Source organism: Dendrobates tinctorius, unplaced genomic scaffold, assembly GCF_039654945.1.
Source record: "Dendrobates tinctorius isolate UK_male_01 unplaced genomic scaffold, ASM3965494v1 ptg000091l, whole genome shotgun sequence".
Taxonomy (NCBI): domain Eukaryota; kingdom Metazoa; phylum Chordata; class Amphibia; order Anura; family Dendrobatidae; genus Dendrobates; species Dendrobates tinctorius.
This window is the reverse complement of record NW_027361759.1, coordinates 5,467,092-5,483,692: the sequence shown is the minus strand read 5'-3', so window position 1 is coordinate 5,483,692 and position 16,601 is coordinate 5,467,092. Positions and strand designations below refer to the sequence as shown.

Genomic DNA, 16,601 nt, shown 5'->3' with positions numbered 1-16,601 from the left:
TCAATACTTTCTGCTCCATATCACAGTTGTTCTTTCTTGGCATGGAATTGTCTAATTAAATCATCCAGATGCCTTTGCTGAGAAACCCATACAACATGCAAAGTGTTCTTACAACATCTTGTTGTCCGCTTTATGCTGAATAAATGATGCATATAAAATTATTTGCTTGCTTTTCACTTGAACCGTGGAAACACGAGCTACAATGGTCCCAATCATAGGCCATGAGTGACCGCTATCTGTAAGTAATTGGGCCTGGTTTGCATCACTTGTCTTGTACTGATGTAAGTGCACGTGTGCCCTGTTCACTGGGCACTTGTTGGGGCATCTCGCTGGCGCAGCTGAGAGTCCGAAGCTGACTCAACAGTTCTGCTGGGTGTTAGGGGAAACGGTCAACAAGCATGTGATCAAATGCATCTATTATAGCAGTAGGGGTGAGTATTTATAACACATGGGGCCGGTTCTTGTAGATGAGCCTAGTGACATAGGTGAAGTGTATAGAAAAGCAGACCGCTTTGTGCAGATGTTACACCAGCAATGGCTGCGGAGAGGGTCAGCCATGAAGTTTGCTGTGTATGTTTAATTTTTTTATTTTAATGTGGTTTTTTTTAATGAAATCTTTTATAGGGATCTTTCATGTGAATTATTCACCTAGAGAGGAGATATTAACTAACAGTTGGCTATTCGCATGCTGTTTTTTTTTTTTTTTTTTTTTCTTTTTTTTTTAAATCAGGTTAATGAGTTTGCATACTAATCAGTAGGATTTGTCATCTCCAGTCTGCTCTGGTGGATATCATCTGATTCACCAGGGAAGGCAACATAAGAAAAGGCTAAATTATTTGTCCAGTGAAGATAACTTATCGTTCCGTTATCTCCCACTTAAAATGTGTCGACAGTGCATATGCCATAGGGCCCCGTCACACATAGGGACGCACCAGCGATCCCGACAACGATATGACCTTGTCAAGATCGCTGGTGTGTCGCTACATGATCGCTAGTGAGCTGCCAAACAGGCAGCTGCACCAGCGACACTTACCAGCGACCGCCCCCCCTGCCGGGTATCGCCGATCGTCCTGGAATGGCCAGGACATTTTTTTGATCGCTGGTCTCCCGCTGGCCAGCACGCATCGCTGTACCTTAGCTACTAGTGCGCTGGTGCAGGGAGCTGGTAACCAAGGTACACATCGGGTTTCTAAGCGCTGCGCGCCGCTTAGAACCCGATGTACCTTTAGTTACCAGCGACAGCTCGCTGGTCTCGCGCCTGCCACACGCAGCGATGCGTGCTGGCCAGCGGGAGACCAGCGATCAAAAAAATGTCCTGGCCATTCCAGGACGATCGGCGATACCCGGCAGGGGGGCCGGTCGCTGGTAAGTGTCACACACAGCGATCTCGCTGGTGAGATCACTGTTGCGTCACAAAATTTGTGACTCGGCAGCGACCTCGCTAGCGAGATCGCTGTGTGTGACGGGGGCTTTTCTGCCAATCCATTAATTCTCTGTGGGGCTGCTGGAAGACCTGAGCACGGCGCTCAGCATGCCGCTCCATTCTGTATGAGCATCAGTGATTGAAGTGCCCAATTCTGTTGATCAGTGTGAGTCCTAGCCATTGGACCCCCACCAATCTAGACGTGATCACCTAGCCTGTGTAGATGATGATTTATCCCCACCGGACAGCCTCTTTTACTGCAGCATTTTAAAAGACGGCTTCCATCTTACAGCTATTCCTGAACATCCACTTTTCGTACTGATGAACTCCCCCCCCCCAATGTGTGTTCTGATTGGGGAGCACCGAGTAAACTGTTCCCAAATGCCTCTGGGGAACTTCATACACATGGACGGATGATCTGCTCTATTTGGAGCTTTTCATGTGTTGCTTCCTGTAGTTTTTATTACTTTGTGAGCAGTTGAAATCTTTGATGTGCGTTGTATAGATTATAATTTATTATTTTTCTTGTTTTCACCCTATTGTCCTGATGCTTGTTTACTTCCTACACATGTGGAAACTGGAAAGTAATATTTTTTTTGCCCCCGAAAATACCTGTGTATGCAAGAATTTGTTCTCTTGCCCTCAGTGAATGGACAGCCTCGACCTCTAGAGTCCTGTCAGGTGAAGTATCTCCGGCGGGAGTTGATAGAATTGCGTAACAAGGTCAACCGCCTGTTGGACTGTCTAGAGCCTCCTGCCGAGCCTGGGATGCCAAGCAGCATACCGGACACAGGTACAACGGATTACTTATAATTTCTCAGATGACCAAGTCATTGCTTGATGCTTAAGTTCTCTTCTGATCTAATCTAACAGAAACTGTAGATGGTCGAGAAGAGAAACCTGCTGCCCCTGATTCTTCAGTCAAGCCGTCTAACCAGGTTATGGCGGCCAGTATGTCTGCTTTTGATCCCCTGAAGAATCCAGAGGAAATCAACAAAAATGTCATGTCAGCCTTTGGACTAACAGAGGACCAAGTTACTGGTGGGTATGGCGTGTCTTATAATGTTGTGAATGGCATCTTCATATCAATTTTGGCACATTAAATCTGATTTACTTCTTGTAAGTGTGCACCTGAATTTAAAAATTAACCAGTGTTGTTATTTCATAAATCAATGGTGTGTGAGAAATTAAGAAACTTTGTAATATATCTTATCTGAGAAATCTGTGTCTTTCTCCTCCCGGGCTGATCGGTCATTCTCTATTCACAGGTATTCAGTGAAGACGGATTCTTACATTGTTCTGATAGATGTCAGGTGCTACTAATAAGGTTCTATGTAAAGGTAAGAGAAGCAGGTGACTGGGAGAGCGCTTTACTTCTGTACTCTCCTCTGCACAGAATCTTATGAGTAGCGACTGCCATCTCCTATCCGTAATGTCATCATCTGTCTTCACTGAATACAAATTTTACCCAGGAATTAAGAATTTTGAGAATGATCAGTCCTGGAGGGGAAGGATTTCTTTGATAAAGTAGGAGAACTTGTGACGTCTGTATGTGAAATCATTCATATTTGAGATTAATTAGTGTAGCAGTCTGTTGTAATGTTGGTCAATCGATCACTGAAGTGTTCTAAACTCTGCTCATTCGTATGTCTCTGTGCCATATGTAGTAAGATCTCCGAAGAGAAGTTGGCAATGTGATCATGTTGTTGTGAATAAAAAAGTTTAACATAGGATAAGATAGATGTATGCTCACATAAAATTGGCATTATTTTTTTTTAAATTTCTTTACATTGAAATTGTGATTCTCGTGCCTAGGCCCACCCAGTGCTCCTGTAGAAGAACGTTCCAGCACACCCGATAGTATTGCCTCTTCCTCCTCTGCTCATCCGCCAGGAGTCCAACAACCGCAGCAGCCATACCCAGGAGCTCAGCAGCCAGGTCAGATTGAAGGTCAGCTTACAGATTTCACAGCCCTGTACCTTTTTCTTTAGGGCTTTACTTTTATATCTTTTTGTTTTGTAGTGAAAGGTGATAATACGGAATGTCTATGGCATAAAAAGGCATTTTGCAGTATGTGTGCACAGATGCCTCTATCTGCTCTCTACTTTTGTTGAATCCAAGAGAGCACAATTGGTAATACCTGTACTACTGACTGACAGCTGCCGGGCACTAGAAACAAGCCGAGTGATTCGTAGTGTAACTTCCTCCCCTTTCCATGCTTGTTGGGCTCCGGTAGCCATTTCTAACAGCAGGTTATGGTGTGTTAGTAGCCCAGAAGCTGTGCACACGTTTCATTGAATTCTTGTGCAGGGAGTATGTGCATTAATGGTGATGTTGGCTTCGCTTCTGAGCAAGAGCTTTCAAGCCAAAATACAGCTGATAACCTAAAAATCTCTGCGGAGAACAGTTCCTGGTAAATCTGTATTTTTCTGCTGTTAAGACATGTTTTGTGCATTTTATTTGTGCTTCGTAACAGAATGCATCTCTCAGGAGAGACTCTTTTCCAATTAACTGAGGGGAAAAAAAAGCACTCCGATTTATCCTCTTAGTATATTACAATCATCATATTATATAGCATTGTGTACTTACAGTTGCTCATTTTGCCTTTCTACTCAGTTAATTCTTCTTTTTATCTGCTCCGTTATAGAAACAGGAAGTCTCTTTTCCCTGCATGAACCATCACCACCTTCAACTCCTGACCCAGCTGCTGTCTTCTCCCCCCTGCCATTGACGTTTGCAGTGATGTCTCACGCAGGGAAAATTGATCTCCTGTTTCTTCATAGAGCTAAAGGCCCCGTCACTAAACGATGCACCAGCGATCCCGACAACGATATGACCTTGTCAGGATCGCTGGTGCCTCGTTACATGATCGCTGGTGAGCTGCCAAACGGGCAGCTTCACCAGCGATCAGGATCAGTTAGGACGCTGGTATCTAAGGTAAATATCAGGTAACTAAGCGTGCGCTTCACTTAGTTACCCGCTGTGTACCTTGGATACCAGCTCCCAGCGCGGTACACAGCGGGTAACTAAGTAATGCGCGCACTTAGTTACCCAATATTTACCTTAGATACCAGCTCCCAGCGTCTGCTTACAGCGCTGGGAGCTCGCTGATCGTCGGTCTCCCGCTGCCACACGCAGCGATGCGCACTGGCCAGCGGGAGACCAACGATCAAAAAATGGCCCAGGGCATTGCTGCACGATCAGCGATACCCGGCTCTGGGGCCGGTCGCTGATGTGTGTCACACACAGCGAGATCGCTGTTGTCACAAAATCAGTGATCTCTCTAGCGATCTCGCTGTGTGTGACGGGGCCTTAAGAAGGAATTCAGGTGGTCTGTTTTTAATCATGTGATGTCATAGATCAAAGAGTGGAACTAACTGGGTAGAAAGGCAGAATGAGCAATTGTAAGTGCACAGGGCCATATAATATATGATTGCAATATATTAAGAGGACACAACTTTTGATGGGAAGAGGAGTGCTTCTTTAACTGTTTTTAGTCCAGTTTTTATTTGCTGATTTGGCTCTAAGGATTCCTGAGGGTTGTTATGCTGCAGTTTTAATCCAAAATTTGAGATGCCGGAGGCTCTGTGGATTTGTGTGTTTTTCACTAATCCAGACACAGCTCTATGGTCATGGTGAACTATAGGTGTGGTTCTGGTAGTCTTGGCCTCAGTAATAGCTTTGCAGCATGATGATTAGAAAGGTTCAGTGTTTTATGTACTGGCACATATAGCTGTGAGTTTTTAAAGTCAGAGCTGCCCCTTTTGAAACCCAAGATTAAAGCTTTCTTTCCGCTTTTAATTAGAAGAAATGTCTGGAAAATGTTTGTGCAATAGGTTTACAGAAGACTCCTACACACGCAGTCCATCTCATGGTTTGTCTCCATCTTGGCTGCACTAATGTTACTGATCCTTGTTGTCGCCAGCCTGTATTGGTGGGTAACATGCATTACTTTTCTGCTCTCCTCGTGTTTTTCTTTTTCCTAATCCCATTTTAGCTGGCGGGGGACAGCAGGACACCGTGTGCACTAAAATATTTTGAAACCTATTTCGCACATTAGTTATTTCCCTTTGTAAGGAGACTTTTTGAGGATTTCATTCCAAATGCCCCCAGCAAAGTACATGTTTCCATCTATATCCCCTTCATGACTTGTTACTCTTTCCCAGAAAGCTAAAAAAATAATTACTCATTAAAACATGAGTGCCTAACTTGAACGAACCTCATTTTTCTCCCACATTTAAGTTCTTCAACATTTAGCTGTGAATCACATTCCACTTGTAAAGCTGCATACATTGCTTGTGTGTTTTTATTTTACAATTACATTTCCTTTTGTAGGACAAATCTATCAGCAGTATCCACAGCAGCCTGGGTATCCAGCAGCTCAAGGGCAGCCTCAGCCGCAAGCTCAGCCCCAGCAACAGTATGGCATGCAGTATCCTGGTAGGTCGCTCCATCCCTTGAGGAGAGGCCGTCATACTAGCAACAGTAGACTTTTTTCACTTCCTATTTTGGCGCATTGAAATTTTTAATACTATTCAGTATAATTTCAGCAAAACCTTTTATGTTTCAGGTTACAATCAACAAACATCTCAAGGAGCTCAACAGTTCCCAGGTTACAGTCAGCAATCTGCCCAGGCTCCTGCCCCTGGCTTTCAAGGCCAGCCACAGCAACTACCAACCCAGGCCCCTCAACAGTATCCAGCTGGCTCTTACCCACCACAGACCTACACTACACAGGCGTCCCAACCTGCCAGCTATAATGTTCCGCCTGCTTCTCAGCCTGGTATGGCACCAAGCCAACCAGGGAGTTATCAGCCTAGGCCAGGATTTACCCCTACACCCGGTAGTACTGTAACTCCTCCTCCAAGTGGCCCTAACCCATATGCTCGTAACCGTCCCCCGTTTGGTCAGGGGTACACCCAACCAGGACCTGGGTACAGATAAATGTACTATCATTACCAAGGCAAAGGCTGCTACATCTGTTTCCATCCCCACAGACTTCAATGTTATGCATACAATTGTAATCATGCTTCAGACAGCAGAAGAAAAGCATTTTGTGCTTTTCAGTGTTTATCTTTACTGGAGGAGAAAGACAAAATTATTATTTCTTGCTTTTGATTGTATCTGCTCTCTAGTTGAAAATTAAAATCCCCCAAAAACCAGTGTTTGGCAAACTAGTCAGCCTTGTCAAACACCTGAAAATATACTAATTAAACTTCTCACTCTTTGGCTTGTTTTTATTTATCTGGTGTGTTCAAATAGAGCTCTTCTGAGTGCTAAACTAGGTAATATGTACACATTCTAACACTGAAATCTAATAAAATGTTCAACTCGTTTAATTTAATGAATAAATGCTGTCTCTAATGGAAGTTGTATTCTTGTTATTGGAATGGTCAGGCTCGGCTTGGGGAACCTGTCATCAGGTTCATGCTGCCCTAATCACATTCACCATGAATCAGAGCCTCGCTGAACGATTCCTGCCAAGTATGTTTTCTCTAAAACGGCACAGCATTTCAAAGTAAAACATAGTTTGAGAAGCTTAACAGGGTCTATATAGGAAAAGGACATGACTAGTCCAATGACCTCCCAGGACAGCGTCTTTCCCCTCCCCCATGCTCCAGTTCATTAATGGGTAAGGCCTGTCAAACAACTGGAGCGTGCCAGGCAGGAGCTGGCTGGGGACTGCATTGGAATAGTCGGGTCTTTTCATATAGTCCCTGTCCCGCTTTCTAAGTGTTTTGGAGCAAAACATTCTTGCCAGCAATTTCGAAGCCAGGCTCCGATTCATGCTGCCTGCTGGGTGGTTGTGGAAGCTTTGTTTTGGGAAAAGTGGAGTTTATGCATGTAAATACTTCCAAAATGGCGATGCAGTACAGTTCATCGTATTTGGACAGTCACTCCATGTTTACTAGTGTTGTCAAGACGAACAATTTAGGCAGGGCTAGAATTGGCAAAGAACTGATGGGCAAAGCTGGAATTACCACATCTGCTGTCATTTGTAATTCCTAGCTTTGTTGTGACACTGGCAAACTTATATGTAAACCATGAACTTCAGCAATAGTTGTGCCCCTGCCATCGACCTTATGCACACATCAATATTTTTGGCCATTGTTTCATCAGGATTTGCAAGCTAAACACAGAACAAGAGGGAATCTTTGATTTATAGGTTTTTTTTTTTTTTTTTTCTCTCCAAGATCCACTACAGATTTTGATATTTAGTGTGTGAATAAGACCTTATTCTAGAAGTGAAGCCGGTGGATTGAAATTGCATCTTAAATTTAAAAAGAACATAAAGCTGTATAAACAAGGGGGAAATAACCCTTTGTCTTTTCAGTTTAAAATTGAAAATGTTAAGGGCTTGTGTGTGACATAAAATGCTGCAGTAGAGCTAAAGGAATACTGATGTGCCCTCCGCTCAAATGCAGAGTCTCCACTGGTATTCTGTTTACATTGCTACAGATGAGACTGCCACTTGACATCTGCAACCAATCACTGTCTGCAGCTGTGTTGGTGCACATACTACAGAGTCATTAACTGGCTGCAGACATCACCTGGGGTATACTGGCTGTGACATCTGCAGCCAATGTAAACTGTATACCAACGAAGGCTGCTGGAATGGAGGGTAAGAAGCTATTATGGCAGGGCTACTGTAGCCCATTTGCTGCTTTTTACATATCTTGGACAACTTGCACACTCTGACTGTTATATTGGTTTTAGGCCAACTTTTACATTTCTTACACAATCCTGAAGGCAAACAAAATCTTAACACTCCTACCATCATAATTTTTCATTTATTCATCTTTTTAAAAAGCCATCATCACTTTAGCATTCTAACCTTCTTCCATATGCAACTTTGAAACAAAGCATAACTTTTTAGTTGCATACTATTTTTAATTAAAAAAATAGGAATCCTGCAGAAACAATGAAAAACCTCAAAATTTAAAGACGTGACCATTTCATTTTCATACCGCCACCTTGTACCAGTCTACATGCAAATATCTTGAAAGGGATCTTCAAAACGAAGTTGACGAAATCTCCACAATCTCTCGCAAATATTTCAGTTACAGCAATGACAAGCAGCCTGATTGATGTAGACAATGGTGAGATGTGAAATTAAGTAGTGCATTTTACCCTTTTTAATAGGAAAAAGTTTGGTAAATGGGGTTGATGTCTCAGCCAATGTAGCTACATTTCAAGGGAACCTGCCACCTGTTTTGGCCGCTATAAGATGCGTTCCCTGCCTTTCAGGGCTTATCTACAGTATTCTATAATGCTGACCTGAAAGATAAGAAAAATAAGTTTTATTATACTTACCCGGGGGAGCGGTCTGATGGGTGTTGCAGGTCTGGGTCTGGCGCCTCCCATCTTGCGACTCCGCTCTCCTGCCTGCTTTATCGCTCCTGGCATTGCGCTGCTGCACAGGTGTACTTATCTGCCTTGTTGAGGGCAGAGCAAAGTACTACAGTGCGCAGGTGCTGGGCCTCTGACCTTTCTTGATGCCTGTGCACTGCAGTACTTTGCTCTGCCCTCAACAGGGCAGATAAGTACGCCTTCGCAGGAGCGCAATGCCGGGAGTAATTAAACAAGCAGGAAGGCGGCGATCATAAGAAGATGGGAGGACCCGGACCTGCGACACCCATCGGAACGGACCACCCCCCCAATTATAGAATGCTGTAGATAAGCCCTGAAAGGCAGTGGCCGCACTGGGCAAACCTAGTGACGTGTTAATAACCAGTGACAGCGTTATGCTCCTCGTACTTTTTGCCATCATGTAAGGAACGTAATGCAAGTGAATTCACTTACTATTGCTAGATCAGATCACATTGTAAGTACTGAAAGAAAACTCCAACAGCAATACGAATAATGGTGCACATTAACATTGTTTTGAAAAATACATTTTTATGAAAGCTGCAGTGCCAAAGAAAACATATGGTTAAAACACTAAAAAAAAAAAAAAAAAAAATTGTGGTAAACAAATCAAACCTGGCATGTCATATGTGATCCGCAATACCGTCTATCTACTGTAAGCAAGGGTCCGTGGCTATTAAAAAAAGTACCATTTACTTTTCAGTAAATAAGCAAGTACCATTCGACAAAGTGCAATTATGTAGGGAAGTGTCGCATGTATGCACTATAGCTGATATACCAGTCAGACATGACTGCCATATAAAATCAGAGACCCTACAGAAAGTAGGTGGTCTATACAGTATATTACAAAAGTGAGAAGACTTTCACATTTTTAATATTTTAGCTTTTCAGGGGACAACATGGAAGATATGACATGTTGATACAATGTACAGTAGGCAGTGTTCAGCTTGTACAGTGTAAATTTGATGTGTTTCTTTAACGTAACATACAGCCATTAATGTTTAAATCGCTGGCAACAAAAGTGAGTACACCAATAAGATAAAAATGGCTGAATTCTACCCAAAGTCAATATTTTGTGTGGCCACCATTATTTTCAAGCACTGCCTTAACTACCTTGTGCATGGAGTACACGAGCTTCACATGTCTCCACTGGAATGCTCTTCCAATCCTCCCTGCTGCCCAGTTTCTGAAGTGAGATCAGGCTCTGCTTCACTATCTGTCAGTATATGTTTGCATTCATCGGTCCCTCAATGAACTGTAGCTCCCCACAGCGAGCAGCCCCAAACCATGACACTCCCATCACAATGCTTGACGGAAGTCAAGACACACTTGTCTTTCTACTCCTGACCTGGTTGCAGCCACACACGCTTGACACTATATGATCCATACAAGTTTGTTGGTCTCATCAGACCACAGGACGTGGTTCCAGTAATCTATGTCCATAGTCTGTCTTCAGTTATGGGTTTGTGGGCTTTCTTGTGCATCATCTTTAGAAGAAGCTTCCTTCTGGGATGACAGCCATGCAGACCAACTTGATGCATTGTGAAACCCCCCCCACCCCGTAACCTCTGCTGCAATGCTGGCAGCAATTGTACGTTTATACTGAAAAGACAACCTCTAGATATGAGGCCGAGCATGTGCACTCAACTTCTTTGGTCAACCATGGCTGGGCCAGTTCTGAGTGGAACCTGTCTTGTAAGGGTATGTGCACACGTTGCGGATTTGCCTGTGGAATTTTCTGCGCGGATTCTTCCTCTCTTGGCAGAAAACACAGTTGAAAATCCATGTGGATTTGTATGCTTTTTTAAGCTAAATAAAGATATATTATTTGACAAAAAAAAATTGTGATGTCATTTCCTTGTCCAATCTCTTCGTTTACATTCTCCATTGAAGACCATAATATCATTACATACTATGTTCAAATATAATGTTTACACACACAAAACAAATATAAGTGAATATTATATATAGATAGGTAGATAATACCAAACCTGGATCCGCAACAAAATCCACAGCGTGTGCACATACCCTTAAGCTGCTGTTTGGTCTTAGTCATTGTGCTGCAGCTCAGTTTCATGGTGATGGCAATGTTCTTATAACATAGGCCATCTTTATATACAGCACCAAGTCTTTCTTTTCTGATCTTCAGAGCGTTCTTTACCATACGGTGTCATGTTGATCTTTCAGTGACCAGTGTGAGAGTGATGACACCAAATGTAACTCACCTGCTCCCCATTTGCACCTGAAACCTTGTAACACTAATGAGTCATAACACTGGGGAGGGAAAATGTATAATTGGGCATAATTTAGGCATTTTCACTTAGGGGTGTACTCGCTTTTGTTGCCAGCAGTTTAGACATTAATCACTGTTGAGTAATTTTGAGGACACACCAAGTTTACCGTTATACAAACTGTACACTTACTACTTTACATTGTATCAAAGTGTCATATCTTCAGTGTTGTCCCATGAAAAGATAAAATAAAAATTCACAAAAATGTAACGGGTGTACTCACTTTTGTAATATTCTGAGTGTCCCCATGCTTATTACATCACATCTGCCTGCCTTAGATGCTGAAGACATGCCATATTTTATATATATATATATATATATATATATATATATATATATATATATACATACCTATACTGCTTAAAAAAATAAAGGGAACACTAAGATTGTAGATATCACTGAATGAAATATCGCAGCTGCAAATCTTTATTCATTACATAGTGGCATGCATTGAGAACAAGAAAAACATAAAAATAATCAATGTAAATCAAAATATCCCATGGAGGTCTGGATTTGGAATGATACTCAAAATCAAAGTGGAAAATCAAATTACAGGCTGATCCAACTTCAGTGGAAATGCCTCAAGACAAGGAAATGATGCTCAGTAATGTGTGTGGCCTGCACGTGCCTGTATGACCTCTCTACAACGCCTGGGCATTCTGAGGAGGTGGCAGATGGTCTCCTGAGGGATCTCCCAGACCTGGCCTAAAGCATCTGCCAACTCCTGGACAGTCTGGGGTGCAATGTGACTGTGGATGGATTGAGACATAAATTTACTTACCGTATTTTTCCGACCATAAGACGCACTTTTTCCCCCAAAATTTTTGGGGAAAGTGGGGGGTGCATCTTATGGTCGCAATATACTAACCTGCGGTGCGGTGGTGGCAGCGGGCGGGGCTCCGGTGCAGGGGCGGTGGCTCCGCCAGCATTTCCTCGCAGCCCGGAGGCCCCCCGCACATCCCTTGCTGGCCGCCGCCATGTTGCGGTGGACTCCGGGAACATGGACGCCGGAAAGATGGCCGCCGGTCCGGGGACGGCGCATGCGCGGGTTCAGATCTCGTCCTGAGATCTTGGGGGACGAGATCTCGATGTCGAGATTTGAATCTCGTCCCCTGAGATCTCGGGACGAGATCTGAATCTTGTCCCCCGAGATCTCGGGACGAGATCTGAACCCGCGCATGCGCCGTCCCCGGACCGGCGGCCATCTTTCCAGCGTCCATGTTCTCAGAGGCCACCGCAGCATGGCAGCGGCCAGCAAGGGATGTGCGGGGGCCTCCGGGCTGCGAGGAAATGCCGGCGGAGCACAGCCCGCCGCCACCCTCACCCCGCAGAGCCCACCTGCCCCAGCTCAGCACAGCTGCCCCTGCCCCAGCACAGAGCCACCACCGCACAAGCCTGGACCACTGATTGACCCCTGTGACTACTCCACCTGTGCCGGATCCCTTCCCAGGTAAGCTGAATTTGGACTGTAAGACGGACCCCCATTTGACACATTATTTTTTTCCCTATTTTCCTTCTGAAAATTGGGGTGCGTCTTATGGTCCGAAAAATACGGTACTTTGAGGCAGTTCCTGACTGACCAGTGCCTTATTATAACTCATGCTAGGTCCAGTCGTCTACATGTTTCAATGTGTTAACGGTGCACTAACTATATAATTAAACAAATTGTGATATTGTGGCATTACTTCACATGTATATATGTTTCATGTACAAGTGTTGTCCATTTTTTGAGGTTTTTAACATACAGATTAAAAGTTATATTTTATTATCACCTTACCCTTGATGCAACTCCTCTGTATTCGGGTATATTTGACAAAGTGTTTATCACTATTGCTATATAAGCTTGGTAGTTTGTAACAGGAAAAATATCTTTGTACCATGTTAGTCAGTAGATAGAAAAATATTCAAAATTGAGAGTCCTTGAAATTGATAGGTTTTAATGGCTAACTGAAAGTCTGGTAACTTATAGCAAGCTTTCAAGACTACTCAGGTCTCTTCTAGCAAGCTTTCAAAACCACTCAGACCTGAGTAGTCTAAGGCCTGTTTCACACTTACGTTTTTCTTATCAGTTGTAATCCGCCAAAAAGGCGGAAAACGGATCCGTAGGCGTCAAAATACCAATGGGAGCCACCGGACCGTTGGTGCGCCGGGATCCGCCGATCTGGGAAAGTTAAAGGAGCCATGCTTAAAAAAAATACCGCCAATATAGCAGACGAGAGCCGGGATATCGCGGGACAAGGCGAGCCGGGATGTCTCGGGACGAGGCGAGCCGGGATGTCTCGGGACGAGGAAAGCCGGGATGTTGCGGGACGAGGAAAGCCGGGATGTCGCGGGACGAGGAGAGCCGGGATGTCGCGGGACGAGGAGAGCCGGGATATGAGAGAGAGAATTCTCCAGCGGCCAGATTGGATTTAGGGTTATGTGTAGCAAGAGGCAAAAATGCGGATCCGGCTCCCAAAAAAAACGTTGCATTATCCGTCCGGTGATGTCAGCGGACGCCAAAATTTTGGCGGATCCGCAGAAATAAGGATGCAACGGACGACCGTCAGTCAAAATCTGCCGCTAATGCAAGTCAATGGGGGAAAAAAAACGGATCCGCCAAGAAAAATGGCGGATTTTGACTGATGATGACAAACGGATGTGTGAAACAGGCCTTAGCGCTTGCTATATGTTACCAGATTTTCAGTTAGTCATTAAAAGCTCACCTAGATGGCAGTAAATGACAGGTAATCTATATTGTAACTCAGATGTGTTACTACAGACAAATCAGCGACTGATCTTCAGAAATAGAGCTTGTGCTGTATCTTTTTGCCCCAAAAGTAAACCCTCTGATCAGCAAAATATGCATGATAATCTGCAGGATCTTTCAACCATTCTCTTATGCTACAGAAATTCCTAGGTGGTTGTTGAGTTCTGATGACCCAGTATAGGTCATTGTTTGTAGTAGTAGATATTGTAACCTAGGGTCACTCTAATGGAACACTAATACAAGAAAGGAGTAAAGTCAGAGAGGAGCCGCTGTACGGAAGTCCAAACCAGAAGGTTCTCTTGACTTGCTACATTCTCCACATATTTTTTTTTTTTTAATTATTCTTTGAACATTATGACCATTTATTTGCACATTTTGTTGGGATGCCTTTATGAAAGCAAAAACAAAACAAAAAAGACAGCAAATCATTTTGCATCTCTGTCCTGATACAGTCATGATATTCACACAAATTTTGGTCTGTGTTCTGTGGAAACACTTGATACATATCTGAGGAACCACACAATGTCCTATGTGGCGGTAACATAAAATACAGAAACAGTATTTAAAAAAAAAAGATCAATATCTTTATTGTAGAGTTCATATATTGCTCTCTTCTGCTACAAAACCAGGTTGCATTTGGAAATAAAGCTATATTGTATATACTGTACATTCTGTAAAAAGTTAATTACAAATCTATTTATAAATCACATGCTTATGTTAATTTTAAAATATCTGCAGCCATGAAAGTAAAATGTAATCTTGCACCAAAGACTGAACATATGTAAGTACCTGCCTTGTCTGTCTCTTCCATCTATCCATCTAATGTCACAACGCTGTGACAGAAACCGGGAGGAAATGTCTAATCGCCAACAGATCTAACAGGCCGGCCGAGAATTCGAGATCCGGCCTTTCTGTAGGATCATGCCACGATGGGATTTCTGTGTGTTCTATGTGATACATTTACTCAGTTCCTACGATAAGCAGGAAATACTTTCACCATTATGTGAGAAGAAGGTTGTATATGTTGAAATAAATTAAAACATTGGCGTTGATGACACTAGATGAAGATTAACATGGAGAGAAACATTAAAATTCTCTTTAAAGAATGTAGTTGGATAAAAATTTGCTTCAAAATATTTCTTACAACATTGTGATAAATAACATAGACACTGCTTTTCTCAAAAGACCAGAAACAGGGAGCCAGCTTCCCGAGTTTTTCTCCTATGAAGACAATATCCTTATTTGTATAATTTGATAAATATGGAAGCAATCTGTTAACTCTGTAACATGTAGAATTATTTAATACATATCTTACATTACTCGAACCAATCAGGTAATGAGAGTAGATTGAAGCTAGCGCATTGTCTATGGATGTTGTTGTTGCAGGCAAGTCCATGATTTCATTGTGTTATTACCATTCTTCTTACCACTTCCCAGGTATTGATATTCCACATTCATACCAGTGAACATAGCCAATGTGTGTCTGGCCACCGATCTCTCCAAATTCCACTGGCTGCTGGCGGACAGATCTATAAAATCCTATGCAAATATCATATAACAAAATGTGAATTACTAAAAGAAAGGCAAATGTAATTGTTTCTTAAATTTATTCACTCATACGGTATACTGATACACGTGGGCCATATTAAAATCAACGTGCCATTCATAAACATAATGCCGGGGTGAATAAATATGGACTATATATGTTTTATCTCGAATTCTTACTACATCTTGTTACCACATTTTTCTCTTGGGTCCAAAAAGGAGATCCAGTGAATGGGTTTAGTGTAGGGGCAATCTGTATGAGGCTGACTTGTCGAAGCAGGTGGGCTTACACAATGTGATCAACATCACACAATTGTAGATGTAGTAAATATGCTAGTGGTTCAGCTGAAAATATTCCATATATACAATGTTTGTGAGTATTTTGCCCTTGCACAGTCCTGCCTGCACTCTGGTGTTTGTTTTTGCATTGCAGTCACAACATATTTGTACCTGCTCACTATGGGGACAAATTTTGTCTTTTTTAATATGCGCCAATCAGCCATAACATGCAAACTGCCTGATTAATTTCGGTGGGTTAAAGTTGTGCCACTAAATAGCTTTAATTCATCAAAGCATAGACTCCACAAGACTACCAAAGGTGTTTTTAGGTTTATTGCAACCTCACATTAGCTGCAGATTGTTAGTGTAAAAAACCCCCACTGGATTCATGCTTTATTTCAGTGTTGGAATTATGCCACTAATGTAAGTTCCGAGTCACCGTGTAACCCCTGCACTTATTGATAAAGATACAATATAACTTTTATTAAAGTTTTAACTTATCATGAAATACTGTATGTATAAAAGTAGACTACCATCACCATTTAAGAAAAAGGGAGAATAAGACCCAAGAGGTTTCTGAACCTATCAGATTGCTAGACTGATTCTGCCTTACAGCGGAGGTTGGCACCCTAGAAATTGCACACTGTCGCCCCCACTATCAGTCGGCTGACCATTTTACCCCTAAATGGCCCTATAAGGGGTATGGAGATAGAGATGAAGATATAGTTAGCCTAGAAGCGATGCAGTTAACGCTGAAAAAAGGGGCCTTGTTCACATTATCTTTGTATAGAAAAATATAGATATAAGATATTGCACTTGATTAATCAATAAGGTGCATTAGTGCTTAGGTATAGGCAGGAAAAATGGTTCAAGTGGAGGGGGAGGGCAATTTTACCCTTTACTGTGCCCTGCCTATCAGCGTAGGTTGGCACCCTAAGTTTATAGC

At 42.8% G+C, this 16,601-nt stretch overlaps 2 protein-coding genes across 16 annotated transcripts in view; one reads left to right on the top strand and one right to left on the bottom strand.

Annotated features, from left to right (window-relative positions):
* The window catches only part of TFG (trafficking from ER to golgi regulator), a 44,820-nt gene extending 38,028 nt beyond the window's left edge, over nucleotides 1–6,792 (top strand). Inside the window, exons 4-8 of one of the 2 annotated variants that reach the window (XM_073586203.1) lie at nucleotides 2,070–2,216; nucleotides 2,297–2,464; nucleotides 3,239–3,361; nucleotides 5,759–5,863; nucleotides 5,994–6,792. In XM_073586203.1, coding sequence (XP_073442304.1) covers nucleotides 2,070–2,216; nucleotides 2,297–2,464; nucleotides 3,239–3,361; nucleotides 5,759–5,863; nucleotides 5,994–6,367 — 917 coding nt within the window. In that variant the 3' untranslated portion in view covers nucleotides 6,368–6,792. Of the gene's footprint in view, nucleotides 1–2,069; nucleotides 2,217–2,296; nucleotides 2,465–3,238; nucleotides 3,374–5,758; nucleotides 5,864–5,993 lie in introns of both variants that reach the window. The other variant, XM_073586202.1, reaches the window with a different exon arrangement.
* A 7,600-nt stretch (nucleotides 6,793–14,392) lies between these two features.
* ABI3BP (ABI family member 3 binding protein) overlaps nucleotides 14,393–16,601 on the bottom strand; it is a 733,533-nt gene continuing 731,324 nt past the window's right edge. For all 14 annotated transcript variants that reach the window (XM_073586187.1, XM_073586193.1, XM_073586188.1 and 11 more), the window contains one exon: nucleotides 14,393–15,370. In XM_073586187.1, coding sequence (XP_073442288.1) covers nucleotides 15,255–15,370 — 116 coding nt within the window. In that variant the 3' untranslated portion in view covers nucleotides 14,393–15,254. The remainder of the gene's footprint in view (nucleotides 15,371–16,601) is intronic.